This window comes from Miscanthus floridulus, chromosome 1 (genome assembly GCF_019320115.1).
Source record: "Miscanthus floridulus cultivar M001 chromosome 1, ASM1932011v1, whole genome shotgun sequence".
In the NCBI taxonomy this organism is placed as follows: Eukaryota; Viridiplantae; Streptophyta; class Magnoliopsida; order Poales; family Poaceae; genus Miscanthus; species Miscanthus floridulus.
In genome coordinates, this window is record NC_089580.1 from 43,262,143 (window position 1) to 43,277,707 (window position 15,565).

The 15,565-nt window shown below is 45.3% G+C and overlaps 1 protein-coding gene across 1 annotated transcript; it reads left to right on the top strand.

The window, feature by feature from the left end:
• Window positions 1-8,167: 8,167 nt before the first annotated feature.
• Window positions 8,168-10,330, top strand: LOC136481586 (uncharacterized). The gene is made up of 4 exons (XM_066478924.1): window positions 8,168-8,631; window positions 8,731-8,782; window positions 8,884-8,951; window positions 9,572-10,330. Exons 1-4 carry the CDS (start codon window positions 8,464-8,466, stop codon window positions 10,091-10,093), a joined length of 810 nt encoding a protein of 269 aa, XP_066335021.1. The 5' UTR covers window positions 8,168-8,463; the 3' UTR covers window positions 10,094-10,330.
• The last annotated feature ends 5,235 nt before the right edge of the window (window positions 10,331-15,565 follow it).

Sequence of the window (15,565 nt, forward strand, 5' to 3'; positions counted from 1 at the left end):
TTCTGCAAGTTGCAACTTGCAAAGTGAGCCAGGCAGGCAGCCAGGTTTTATTTTGTCCTTAATTAATAATAATAATTCCTTTACAATACAAAAAAATATCTTTTTCGTGACGTCGAAGATATGTAAATAAATTGTTAATCGGTAGGGTGACGATAAACTGTAGTACGCATGGTTACAGAGTTCTTAATGAAACGTGACAAGGCGTTGATTGCAATATTTGAAAAGGTTGAAATGGACCGCTCGGTATGGTCTAGCCGCAATCATTCATTCGGCTGTGGCGTGTCGTAAACGATTGTAAATTTCTAGTCAGAATAGTATTTTTCTCTCACACAAACCAGCCAACAGTCCTTCTTCACAAACCAGCAACGATATCAAAAATAAATATCTTTCTCATGATGTCGAAGATATGTAAATAAATTGTTAATTGGTAGGGTGACGATAAACTGTAGTACGCATGGTTACAGAGTTCTTAATGAAACGTGACAAGGCGTTGATTGCAATATTTGAAAAGGCTGAAATGGACCGCTCGGTTTGGTCTAGGCGCAATCGTTCGTTCGGCTGTGGCCTATCGTAAATGATCGTAAATTTTCAGTCAGAACAGTATTTTTCTCTTACATAAATCAGCCAGCAGTACTTCTTCACGAACCAGCAACGATATCAAAAAAATATCTTTTTCGTGATGTCGAAGATATGTAAATAAATTGTTAATTGGTAGGGTGACGATAACTGTAGTATGCATGGTTACAAAGTTCTTAATGAAACGTGACAAGGCGTTGATTGCAATATTTGAAAAGGCTAAAATGGACCGCTCGGTATGGTCTAGCCGCAATCATTCGTTCGGTTGTGGCTTGTCGTAAACGATAGTAAATTTCCAGTCAGAACAGTATTTTTCTCTCATACAAACCAGCCAGCAGTACTTCTTCACGAACCAGCAACGATATGAACCAGCCAACCGAACAGGCTACTAGTCCTTCTATCGCCCAAAAAATATAATTTTCACAATTAATTTTAAATTTATTTATTAAATTTATAAAAAGAATACTAACATTTATCTTACCAAATAAAAAGTATTATCGAATTAATGATGGAGTATATTTTCATAGTGAATCTATTTAGAGACAATGAATGTTGATATTATTTTCTATGAACTTAATCAAACTTGACAAAATTTGACTTGGCATGGGAGGAGTAATCCGTATAGTAATAATGAATGGATACTATGATTCTACATGTTTTGGTGGGAAAATATGTATAGCTTGAGTTCAAGGCAAAAGACACGGTTGACCTCACTTGAATTATAAGCGAACACCCAGGACTAGGCACAAGCTTGCTTCTCTAGAATAAAAAGAATGTTGTGTTATATTCTTATATACTCCATCTATTTTTTACATGTCATATAACTTATATTCTAAGTCAAACACTTCTAGCCCTATTCGTTGTAGATTAAAGCGGATGTAGCTACAACCTTTTCAGTTTAAACTATAGTACTTAGCAGCGGATAAAGAGCTATTGCAGCTGCAGCGAATACCCCTTGTATCCTTAATTATCAGACCTTTTTTAAATATATATATATATATATATACGAACAGTTTAACAATATGATATTTATGTGTTTGCATCCACTATAGGAATACTTTCATAATATATATAGGTCACATGATGTAAAAACGATTGATTTTTTTGGAACTGATCATCAAAGTTTGAAAGGAGTTAATTATGATAAACCTTTTCTCTGAATCACAATTTAGAATGCAAATACTCGTACATGTACGCAGTCCGCACCTAATACGACATTTGAGGGAGTATGTAAACTAGAGGCTTGCTTATCCGACCAAGACCAATAGCCTTCCTGAAAATTCAGGTGAAAAGAAATTACAGTGGCAGCAACGGCTACGTAATTTTCTGTAATCCAATAATAATGCAGTCCAAATGGCCTGGACCCTGCCCTCCAACCGCGACAAAAGACCAAAAGAGAAAAAACAGTCCACGTAGCGACAGATCTGAAGTGGCAGTGCCAATGCTTGCGTGCCCGTTTTGTGAAAACGACCTCGAACAAATCCGCAATTGGATTGGATTGGATTGGATGGATGGAACCCACAGCCACAGCGCTGGCATGGTTCGTCCGGAAGCTTATCGACTATCGAGTGTGGTGTGGCCCATGTGGGGACGGGTGGGACCGGGAGGACAGCGTGGATCACATGGGGGCGTCTATTGGTCAGCTCGCTGGCATGGAGGAGCGGGGGGGCAACAGGCCGGCGGGAATGATTGCTGGCTGACCACCGCCCCCGCACGGTTTCTCCTGCCGCACGGAGAGACTGACTTGTGGGTCTGCGTCATGTGGGACCCGGATGGCCGGCATCGCGTGGTTTTGGTGGGAGAAACGCACGCCGCCCGCTTGGGCTGGACTGGAGTGGCGTACTGGCGTGCGCTGCGTCTGAAAGAACACGTGGGCCTATTTGCAGTGGGCCGCATCCAAATGATTCGGTCTTCTTGGAAAGGTCGCAGGAGTTTTTTTTTTTTTGAGAATAGGAGTTTTTGAGAAGTTCTTCTTGGAAGGAAAGGTCGCAAGGTTCTCGAAATCACTTTGTTTTTGGAAGGGTGTTTAAAAAAAGTTGAATAAAGGTGATTTTTAAAAAAAAAAGAAAAAGAAAATCGTAGTTGAGGTACCTGTGGTGGCTAGTCTAACCTGCAGAAGTAGTTGATTGTCTCAAGTCTCAAGGCATTCTCTTTGACTCTGTTTTTCTTTGTTCTTCCTTGCTTGTCAGGTAGTCTCACGAATGCTGAGACATTACTGTCAGGGTCTCACGGCTCAAGGAGCTACAAGTTCAACGCCGGTGCTGTGTTTTTTAGCGGTGCTCATAGTAGGTTCTTGCCACACCTACCTGGCTTATTTCTTGGCATGGAGAATTGAGAATTCCAAGAGAGAACCGCGCAGATAGGCGCAAGGTGTAGTTGAATGTGAACAGTGAGAGCAGAGCATGCGATGATACGTGCCTGCCACTACCAAACCAGGACTGATGCTACTGAATGTGAATGACTGAATGTCATCGCCGCCGACGGCACCACGTACGACGTCATCGATCGGGGAAACCGATGTAAAACCAGAAGAACACGATGGACTACGTACACGCTGACTTTTGCGCTCCGCAAGCAAGCAACCTGTAGCTAGCCTTGGCACGTTGAGGTAACAGGACAAGAGCGAAGTCCACGTCCTGGCCCGGCGCAGATTCTCTGACTTGCCGTGGTGAAGTTATGGATGACTTTACCTCACTTCGATGCCATTCAATTCTCATCCAACGGTTGATGAAGTCTTCACTTTTTTATTACTACTAGTGCCTAACTTGGATGCAAATAACAGTTCAATTAAAGCCCAGTTCATTGACAAATGAGTTATATAGCTGCCGGATTTTTTTTTCTCTGTGCAGTTTATCTTTTTTATCATAACTTTTACGTATAAGCTTGGATAAAGATAAAAAAATTGAAGATGCGCTATATGTAACGGCGTAAATAAATTGCCTCCAATAATCAACTCGCTAGTGTTGCTATGTAACGGTGTTGCATTTCGCTAGTGTTGACACTAACAAAGAAAATCGGATATCCTATTTTAAACATAGGATAATCTGAATAGAATTTGTGGATAATCCATATCTACTGAATTTTTTCTATTCCATATCCTATCCCGCATCCGCACACATTCAGATTCGAATTATCCGTATCCGCATCGATATTAAAGTTCTTCTCTATATCCTCAAATTTTGGATTTGGATCGGATCGAAGAATTATCCACATCACTTTGATTTTTTGATACTCAACCAGAATTTAGGGCCTATATTATGAGACTCATGCTCAACTAAATCGCGAGCAGCCAAACTAGTTTGGCCAGTCTCAGTGGGGAGTTTTATTTCCCAGATTCCAAGACTTAATGTGTTGGCTTGGAAACAGTGTAGATTTATGCATTTATAAGTCGATGCATGCCACTGCAAGAATGACATTTTTTTCAATAATAAAGATTTATTAAAACCTAATTAAATCTTTATAAAATTCGTACTGATTCATTACAGCTCAGAGAAATATGAAATTTTGTATAATTTTTTTTTTCTAAAGACAAGCTTTACCTTTACACAGTGAAGCTATGCTTGAATGAATTTGGATCTTTTGATTTTGTTGGAATTCATTTTTATGTGATATATATCTACTATTTTAAGGTTTTATTGTTGTCATAAGTCAAACCATTTTTAAGTTTATTCTATAAAAAACAATGTTAAGTTGACTAAAGTTTATGTTTTTATCCTCTTTTTATATCACAATCATAAACACGTGCATGCCGCACATGCATGTCCACTGGTAGAGATAAAATTCATACGAAAATTCCAGATACTAAAGAGGTGGCCCCACTTGTTGTCGGTGTTTCGAACAAACACCGGCTAGTAAATTTATGATTATTGCGCGTTAGGCCCGGATGGTGCACTAAAGGACATGAGATTTATACTGGTTCGGGCAGAATGTCCCTACGTCCAGTTTGTTGCTGCTGCTCGTGTTATTAGTACCGAAAGTGGTTCGTAGTAGGGGTACAAAACAGTCGAGAGAGGGACGAGTCCCAAGTCTCTGATGGAATGATTGAAAAGGTCACCGAGAGCTTGATCGCTGCTCAGCTGTGTATGTCGTGTCGTGTGTGTTCAACTTATCCGTCAAGAGTCTGTCCCCTTGTTGGAGGAAGCACCTCCCCTTTTATAGATGAAGGGAACGGCTTTACAAGTGAGAGGGAAAAGGTGCGTATGCTACCGAGCCTTGTTGTCCACGTCTACCGAGCCTTGTTGCCCATACCGGCGGGTACCAGGTGATGGTAGGCGCCTACAACACTGTCGATGTCACTGTAGAATGTCAAGATGGCTGCAGAGTACTGCTCCGCGTAGGGTATGGTCTCTGGTACAGTAGTTTTGACTTGTGAGCCTTGCCTTGCCTTTCTCCGCACGTCTTCTGGTTCCTACGAGCCCCGGTCGAAGGGACGCGGGGTCGGAGTCGGAAGTAGCGCTTTGGGCAAGGCCTTCCGATCGGAAAGGGCGTCCGGAAGCCGCTGGAGGCCGAAACGAGTGCTCCGATCGGAGTGGTGGGCCCAAGGGGTCGTCGAGCGGGCGCTGTTCTTTTCGGACCACGGCGTGGTGATAGTACATCCGTTACTGTAGAGGGCGCGAGTCTCTTCCTGGACCGTAGTGGTTGTCGTATGTCTATGTCGGGTTCCGTGTCTGAGGGCTGAAGGCGGCGCCTATAATACTGTTCGGACTCTGCAATGCTGGAATGGTTTAAAGCGCCCATCCCGTCGTTCCCTGGCGGTACTTTTCCTGCCACGGCGCAGGGCATGGTCCTTGGTGCTGCATTTGACTCGAGTGTCATGTCGTACCTCGTGCTCATCCTTATGATGGAGCAGGGTGTACTTGTAGGGCGAGGCGGAGTCTGCCCTCGGCCGTCGGGCGAGGCGGAGCCTAGCCCTCAGGGGTCGGGCGAGGCGGAGTCTAGCCCTCGGGGGTCGGGCGAGGCGGAGTTTAACCACCGGGGCTCGAGCGAGGCGGAGCCTAGCCCTCGGGGGTTGGGCGAGGTGGAGCCTAGCCCTCGGGGGTTTGGCGAGGCGGAGCCTAGCCTCGGGGGTCGGGCGAGGCGGAACCAGTCTTCCGCCGTTTCAGACAAGAGACGCAGTAACGTCCTCGTCTGATCGGGAGTGTCATCGTTCGATGGTTATCAGTTTCACCTCATTGGGTACCCCGGTATTAGGTCCCCGACACTTGTAGTTGACAATATTTTCGTTTAAAACCATCTTAATACTGAAATAATCGATATATTGTTTAGATTTGTGAATACAAATCTAAACATTATATCAATTTTTAGACACCAAAATGAATTTAAATGAAAAAGACATGAACTACGAAATTCTATATTTTTTTGAGCTGTACAACTTTATATACATTTTATTTATTTTTATCTGAGCTCACATATTTTTTAAGAGTCGGTTGGCTCTTTTGTTCATCTCACTTCTGAACTGGGAGTTATTTGGGCCGAGCATCATAGCGGCCGGCACACAGAAAGTTATTTCCTTCCTCAGCTGTTGGATGTTAAATGGAGGGCATCGGAGAGGTGGAAAGTCACCTGTAACTTTACCACGGCAAGTCACATAATCTGCGCCGTGTCCTGGCCCGTCATTGCAGTTCCGAGTACATATGCATATACTGCTCCTGCAGTCCTGCCCATCACTCGCGACGGGTAGACATATACTCCAACTAATAGCATAACGTGCGAATAACAAACAAATTAAAGAGTTAAATACACATGAGTAACTCATAAATTAACCTGTCAAGGATACCACTTAGGTATATGAACTTTGAAAGCATATTTCTGATGGGTCCCTAGACTTGTTACATGGTGCACCGCAGTGGTTAATATAATCCAAAATGAACGTACGGTGCATCATCTAACAAGTTTAGAAGTGTGCAATCCACCACTTAGGCCTCATTCGTTTCCCCTGGAATGACTACCTGGAAAAATTCCAAGCTAAAATGCTACCTAAATTTGTATAAGCTTTATTAGTTGGAATAATTTCTAGGCTCGTTCCACTGTAATCGAACGGGCCCTTAATAAGTTTAGGATTCAAAAATTAAGCATCCCCAACCATTGTAAAAGGTCTCTTCAAAAATATGTGTTCAAAGTTTATGAACCTATGTGACATTTCTCAATGAGTTTAGAGTTTAGAGTTTAGAGGTCATTCAGGCATTTAACTCGTAAACAAATTTGATGGAGAGGTTAACTATGCTCAACTGCTCTCCCCACCACTCCTAGATAATGTTATTTTAATAATTACAGTAGGACTCAGATACCACAATTAAAGAGTATTTTCTAACAAAGACAGCATTAAATATTGTCTCTCAGCGAATACCATTGTTGAAGAGTGTCCTACAACAAATTTCGTTGAGTAGTTGTTACTCTCAGGTCTAAAATGAACGCAATTATAGAATCGGACTTTCTAGCGTCCGGACATCTGATCCGGGGCGCCAGCGTCCGACGGTGCCCGCGCACCAAGCGAACGAGCGCCCCAACAGTGGCCCGCGCCGCCCAGACGTCGCGTGCGCCGCTAGACCGCGCACGCTATCTCCCGCTTCCCATGCAGATCCCATGTGCAAAACTCCGATGTACTTTTAAAACATTCATATGCAAACATGTCTCTGAAACACTTGAAAAATACTAAAGCCCTATTCTATAATAAAGTGTTTAGTATTTTTCATGTGTTTTTGCAAGTGTTTCAGAGGCATGTTTCAAGTGTTTAATCTGTCTTCTTTTGTATGTTTCAAGTGTTGCATCTCAATGTTTTAGAAGCAGATCTAGGTGTTGCACATGCGATGCGCGTGGAAAGCGGGATGGGGCATGAGCAGTCCCCCGCGCGCGACGTACGAGGCGGCATGGGCCCATTGCTGGGGTGCTCGCTCGCAAGTCTAATGCTGCTGGGCAGCTCTCGCTCGCTTGCTGCGCGGGTATAGTTCGACGCTAGGGCCCCGGATCAGACGTCATAGCGCTAACAAGTCCGAATTAAGAAACATAAAATAGCATGTCATGAAAAGTTGATTTTCGACTGCAAAATTATCTCTGGCATGATTGGGAAATAGAAATTTGTTCCATTTTCAACGTGGAAAAGTTAAAGTTGATTCAATTCATAGTGTGATTGTATTGTATCATCCTTTTTTGTTGTAACGTGACCATGCCTAATTAAGAAAACATAAAATAGCATGTCATGGAAAATTGATTTTCGACTCCAGAATTATCTATTGCCTGATGTCCTCCCATAAAGTTTTCGGCCGTTGGTTGTAGCGCGACTCCAGAATTATCTCAAAAAAAAACAGAGGGAGGAAATGTCAAATGTGCACGTACGGTACGGGCACAACACACGGTGACTGACCAGCTCGAGACGGAAAAGAAAAGTTAAAAAGAAAGAAAGAAAGCGTGCTTCTTGTGTTCTGTTCCTCTGCTCTGCTCGGCGCGCTTCTTTTTCTCTCTGGGGTTTGGTTTTGAAACGGCCGCCCCCGCAATCCCCGCAGACGAGAGAGACCCAGCGTATCGATCCCCCCAACCCAACCCAACCGCGAAACTTGTCGTCTTCTCCCCCTCCGCATTTCTCTTCCGCATTCGCACGCACGGCGACCCAACCGCCCGCGCCGAGTACACCCCCGAGACAACCATCACCCCTGCCCCCGCCCTCGATCCGATCCCTGTTGCTGGGTCATGGCCACGACCACGCACGGCGCGCGTACGTGACCTGCGCACGTGCATGCGCGCTCGGCCTCGATCGCCCACTATTACTAGCGCGCCGTGCACAGTTGTGGGTGGCCGCCATCCCCCGCCGATCGAGGATCATCGTAGTCTAGCTACCAGTTTGGTGGGCCGAGGCGGGCGTGCGACCGACCGATCGATCCAGACCATCAAACAATGGTGGGCGTTGGCGTTGGCGTTGGCGCAGATGCGGCGGCGGCGGCCAGGGCGCAGGCGGCGCGTCAGGTGTGCGCGGCGTCGGCGGCGTTCGCGTCCTGCACGCACCGCCGCCGCCGGTCGTCCCCGCGCGGCCCGCACTTCGTCGACTGGTACCTCGTCCTCGCCGTGAGCACTACCACTCCCTCGTCCCTCCGATCCGTTCGTTATTCCCCGCGCACCCGTTCTGAGCTCTTTGGTGGCGTATGGCGTCACGCACGCACGCAGATCGGCGAATCGGCGTCGGAGGACGCCGTGCGGAGGCGGTACCGGCAGCTCGGTGAGCACGCACAATCTCGCCGCGCCGTGGGCGCAAATGGATCTCTGATTCGTTTTGCTAACAGCTCATTTTGTTCTGTGGTTTTGGACGCACACGTACAGCGCTGCAGCTGCACCCGGACAAGAACAGGCACCCCAAGGCGGAGGTGGCGTTCAAGATCGTCTCCGAGGTACCGTACCACACCACCCGCATTCCATTCCCCGACGATTTTTTTTTTTCTAATGAATTCTTCCTGCATTGCGTCGTTCTCCTCAATCCTCGTGACGCTTTCGCCTCGTCTACTTTGGATTGGAATCTGCATTTCCATGATCCACTCCAAACCCCAGCCAGCCAGTAGCAGTTATTCGAACCAAGTCAAATTTGTGTCTCAAATATATCTAAATCTTTAGGATATTTATTTGATACAGTATTATAAATGGTAGTGCCTTTTTTGTTATAGATATAGATGTGGTCGAATTTAAAATTGTTTTTGCCTCTAAAAGAACGAGAATTCTTGTGGGAGAGGAAAGATGCATGAACACCCACTAGCAGTGTCTGTGTCTCCATCCTGTCGTGTTGCATTGCATGCATGGATGCGTGGATTCGGATGGATGAGATGAGATCGCCATTCGATAGAGATTAGAGAGTTACAGACAGATACGGCTCATGGCCGTTAATGGAGTCCTCCACATCGCCCGTGCCGCCAGGGTTACTGCCACCACCACTACTCCTAGCATTTACAGCAATCATGTGGATTGTGAAGTGGAGTGGTGGCCTCTAACTGTGTAATTGATCCCCGCGTGCACGCAGGCGCACGCGTGCTTGGCGGACCAGGCGCGGCGGCGGGCCTTCGACTCGGAGCGGCGGGGCAGCTTCTGCGCCGCGTGCCACGACCGCCACGCCGCCAGGTGGTCCAAGCCGCCGACCCTACGCGCCGCGGCCGGCGCGACCAACCATCAGGCGCCGGCGCCGGCGACAGCGGCGGCAAGGATCAGCAAGGCGGCGCGGGAGGTGCAGCGCCGGCTGCGGGACGAGTGCCGGGTCATCGACGGCTGCCTGCGGGCCAACGACGCCGCGGCCCGCGCGCGCCGCCGCCAGTCGTTCCCGCTCTTCGACCCCTCCGACAGCCGCCGCTTCCCGGACTACCCGCACGTCCGCCCGCCGCAGTTCGGGCTCGGCGGCGCGGAGCTCCGGCGGTCCGGCAAGCGGCTTGGTCGCCCGGAGGTGGATCAACAGGCCCTGAATCGGAGGTGGTGCAGAGACGGCGGCGAGTCGCCTGTGTACCAGATCAGGACGGCGGCGGCAGAGTGCACCGAGAGGCGTGCATGGTGAACTCGTCACGTCATCAACATGAGCAGCAGGGATTTCCTTTTTTTTTCCGTCTCATTCTTTTCCAGTTTTTCAGCTCGAAAAGGAAGTATCACACCAGCTTTAAACCAGAAATTACACCATTCACTTGTTGACATGAACAATTTTTTTTTTTTTGAAACGAGACCTCGTCACGATTTAGCTTCATGGGACCGAGAAATATGATGTATCACAAACGCACTCGCTCATAGTTTGTTAAATTTGAAGTTAGTAGTCCACTACCGCCTTATTCCTCAAAAAGTTCTATATTATATCATGAACTATTACCAACATGAATAATGTTAGGTGTTGCTGCATATCACTGTTGTGGCATGAACATCAATAATGCTGAGCAACATCTATAGAACTCACAAAATTTTCTTGTTAGTTTTTTTCCTATGCAAATGCATCTATCATATTTCGCAAAAAAAATGCATTTATCATAAGCATCATTGCATTCATGCACCAAATTTGTGCGCTGATGCTCCCAAGACAAAGAGCAGAGAGCTCCATATCTTCATATTCCTGATCAGGCATGTAACCAATGGAACTGACAAACGAGCATACAGCTCTATATCTTTGTGTTGCCGATTATGCCTGCAACCCAAGGAAATAAGAAAAGAGACAAGGCTCTAAGACCTATTGCTAAAAACACGTGCGAACAAAGTATACAACAAGAGTTAAGGCTCACAACAAAATGAGCTAAAGCTCAATCATTTTGTGTCACCGAAAACATGGGCGCCAAAAGATATGGAAAAAGTCATGGTTTAAAAATCTTCATGTTGCCTAAAAATTGGGCATAAAAATAGAGGGGTCAAAGAAGAAGAAGAGGAAGAGGAAGAGGAGGACGAGGAGGAGGAGGGAATATTGAAAGTGCATCTAGCTCTTTAGTGGGTTTTGAATGATTGAATGACAACGTGATTAAAGGTCTAACCGTTTTACTAAGTGTTGGACAGGAAATAGGTTATCTCACAGGTATTTGATAAAAACCAAAATGATATGTTGTTGTATAAACAATCTAGTTCAAGCACAAGACAACAATGCAAATGTAATTTATGTAAGGCTTATTCATTGTGGGATATCTATGATTCATGAGAAAGCAAGCATGTTAAGAATTGGTTGACGAGACATGAGGGATTTGTAACAGAACCGTCCAATTTATAAGAGCACAAGTACAATAGCAATCACCGAAGCGATCGAACCGTCATACTTGAACCCATATAAACCCGGTAGTCCGGTGAAATTACGAAAGATCTCAAACAAACTAGCGTACAAACCAAGATCGTATATGATTCAACACAACCAGTCACATGTTATAACAGGTTCATAAGTAGTTCTCATACATCGGAGTTTCAACAAAGTTATTACAACTCAAATTTAGAAGTAGCGGAAGCAACATAATTTTGAAACAACATCACGATAGTTCAAATACATAGCCAGTTTAGGATCATCTCCAACAAAAGCACATAGAGGAGATGATATAGAATGACCATGCCCTTGGTCTTACTCTCCATCAACAGCAGGAGTTATGCAGTGCTTGCAATAACCATGGTACATCACGTCATCTGCAACAAATGGGAATAAACCCTAAGTACGAGAATATACTCAGCTAGACTTACCCGTCATAAACCAAAATAATAAGACACCAAGGAGTATGCATGGCTTTAAAGATGGGGTTAGCTAGACAACATTTTGCATAAAAGCTTAAGTAATATAACAAGGAGATTTAGTACCTCTCGCATCAATTTGAATACCTATTCAATTAAGTATCTCTAGATTAGCACCTGTACTAGAGCAATCACTTGATTAAGCTAACAAGCATTAGTAACCATATCCGGTATAAGAGTAATTTGAGCATCATCATAACCATCAAGTTTCAATTAGTGCTTCTACATTGCCGCTGCTCAGTCAAAGTTCTCACTATCCGGAAGATACGGCGATTCGAATCGATTCCTACCCAGCTGGGAAATTTATTCCTAACACAAACCGAGGCACACCCCATGAAGGTAGCATCAGGTCACCTTTGGTATAATTTAGGACTAACTCGCGGGTCCAATCAGCGCCGCACCCTCAGAGATTCTACCAATCTGCCAGGAAGATCAGGACACGGTCCCGCCCTTGGACTCACGCCATTGGCTCTCCGCACATCCTTACTGCCTCCAGTGTACGCACTTTCATTTATCGAGGCCCGGCCTGAATTGAGCTACTCGGCTTCGCGGTCGTATCACCAGATCCGACCAACTAAGTGCTAGGCATACGTTCAACATGACATGAGGACGTACAACGAATCAGTCCTTAATCGATACAGACGGGGATAGATAGGCACCCAAGACATCTATGCCTTGTTGCTTCTCTATCACGATCTCGCCCAGTCTCCTTTATTCATTGACACATGGTTATATTCCATGCTAGCACATATAGCCAACCGTGATTAGTTATCAGCCTATATCATGCAGGTGACAGGTAATCACCCGACTTCTACCGACTAAGCATGGCTAAGCATATATTCGATCCTGAACCTACATAGGATTCAAGATGTATATATATTTAGACAAGGAAGATATATGCAGCAAGTGGTTCCAATCAATTTCTAGTACTTAATGTATCAACATATAGGACTCAAGTTGATAGTTCGAAAACATAAAAGGCTTAGAATGCTCCGGGGCTTGCCATTCACAAATGTTGAGGGCTGGTGATCTGGGCACTCGGGTAACTATTCACCGTCGGGCTCGCCTTCTCCTAGGACCTCCGGTTGCTGCACTTCCTGATGCTCTTCCTGGGGATTGGCTTCGTACTCCAACATGGTAATTTCTTTCATCGCACCGATTGCATGCATATGCAAAAAGTGAGAATCATGAATGCATAAGAAGGGTCATGGATGACATGTCATGATAATACGCATGGTTAAATAATAACTATCATATTAGGTCATTAGGATGATAACAAGGTTAACAGATTAATTACTTAGTAGGTGCATATCTCTTCTTTAGAAATTTCAAGAATCCACGCTAAGTCCATTTCTGGACCACAACACAACACCTACAAGTTTAGATCATAAATAGAGTTCTACTTAACCAAATGCTATGATCCTAGACTTTCTGAAAATATTATAAAATTGCCTACAACTTTTATTTAATCACCAAAAGTTGATTCAACTACTATCCTAGTCAAAACAGGTAAACTTCCTAGGTCTGTCCAGAAATTCCAGAGAGTAAGCATTTCGAAAGACCAATTTCTAATAGCTATAACTCTCAAACTACTTGGCCTATTGCCTTGAAATTTTGACACAAGCTAGATAAAAAATTCTCTACAACTTTGTTATTAACCATTTTTACAGCAAACTCTATTTTACCTATGCAAAACACCTAGCAATAGAATCTGTCCAAAACAACTTCTATAATTAAATTTTAGAGCCATAATATTTTACAGCATACAAGAAATCAAAATTAAGCACAACCAAAGATACTAACAGTTCATAGGAATCATACACACTCTAGAAATATATGATGGACAAGCCCAAATAATTTATTTAAATGCCTTTATCAATTTAATTAGATAACAAGGTGAAATAAAGAACATATATCAAAAGTGTATAGTAAATTCTAAGAAAATTACAGTGGTTCGTATATGATCCCAATAGGCTACTGAACAAATTTCATGTAATTTGCATAAGTACAATACCCTCTACAAAAATGACAAGTTATAAGGGCTGATTTTAGTGAAAATAGTTATCCCTATTAAAAAGTGTCAAACAACATATTTCATATTTTTTTTAGCTTCCCTAAAACCCATTAACACTGTATAAATTTTTGCATGGCAATATGTTACTTATTTTTATCCTTATGAATTTCCTCAGAAAACACCATTTATTAAAAGATAAATAGAAAGACCCTACTCCAATCAAGTTTACTGCAAGTTACACATTTTTCCTAACAAGAGCAAATCAACACAAGATCAGCAAAATTGGAATCACAATTTTATCACTTTCCTAGCTCAATTTATACATTTTACAAGATCACAAATAATTTAAAAGACTTATCTAGCTCCATTTAATTCTTCCAGAAAAAACATCCGAAACAATAAGTTTTATATTTTTATCAAATACTACACTTCATGATAAATCCAAAAAAATTTGGTTCACTCTATTTGGACACTCCTGGCTCTAGATATGAATTTTTTGAAGTTGGTATTCAAATCTGTGAAAAATAAGAAAAATCAAAACAAACATAGTGACTGACAGATGGGGCCCGTTGGTCAGCCGGACCCACGCGTCAGCGAACCAGAACAGAGGCGACGTTGGACCGGCGACAGCTCATCGACGGTGAGGTCTCCGACGGTAGCGTCACCACAGTTGCACTCCCGCGCTCCCCCGCACCCAGTGGTGCCCCTCGTTGGACCGGCGATGCACTGGAGCACCCTCGCCGGTGGCAATGGTGGACGGCGGAGGCGGCGCCATGGTACGTCGGCGTTCTCCGGCCATCACGGGCTCCGATGAGGTGCGCTACGGCTTCGTGGAATCCTAGCGAAGCTATCTCGGGTGGTTAGGGTTCCGGTGAGGTGGCGGTGAGCTCCGACCGTGTGCATGTCACGACGGCGGCGCATAGAGCATGGTGGTGCTCTCGGCATTTCGGCTAGACAACGATGAGAGGCGGGTCTCCGTCATGCCAACTGCTAGGTTAAGGCTTAATCAACCTAATGCGCGTGAAAGAGAAGGGAGGCGATGGGTCATCTTGGCAATGGCGAGCTCGAGTGCCATGGTGGCCGCGGCGGGAGCGGCGGCGTGTTCCCGCACGACCAAGCGGTAGCGTCAAGCCAAGCTCCTACCTAAGCGTAAGGACCACAAGGCGACTATAGATCAGAGAAAAGGAGGACAGGAGGTGCGGTGGAACGGTACGGCCACGGTAAGCCGAGCGTGCGACGGCGCTCCGACGAGATCGTGGCGACGACGATGCAAAATACGTCCTTACCAAGGCTGAGCAATGGAACTAGCGGGTCGGGGTGGAAGAGGTGACGATGGCGGAGTTGCTGGCGAGCTAAATTGGGCAGTGGTGCAGCGACGATGGCGCGTGAGCGAGTGGAGCACGGTGGTGGCAATGGCAGGCACGGCATTTCGCTGGCGAGCGAGAGGGAAGGCAAGCGAGGGCGAGCGAGTGGGAATTGAATGGAGCAGCGACGTTGCCTTGCCCTTAACTACGTTGTTGCCCGACCGGCCAGGCCAATGCCGGCGTACGGCCGCCACGCGGCGCGTGCGGCCTGTGGCCGGTCGGCCACAGACGGCGCTGTGTTCGCCGGTTCAGACCCGCGATCAGTGACTAACGGCGTGAGTTTGCAATCAAATAACTCCAAATCAGTGGCAATTCGGCGAAAACTGTAAGAATCAAAATTGTAGAGCTACATGTAAACTCCATCTTTGCTTAAATGAGTTTGGTCTGGATAGGCCTAGTTAACAAACTACAA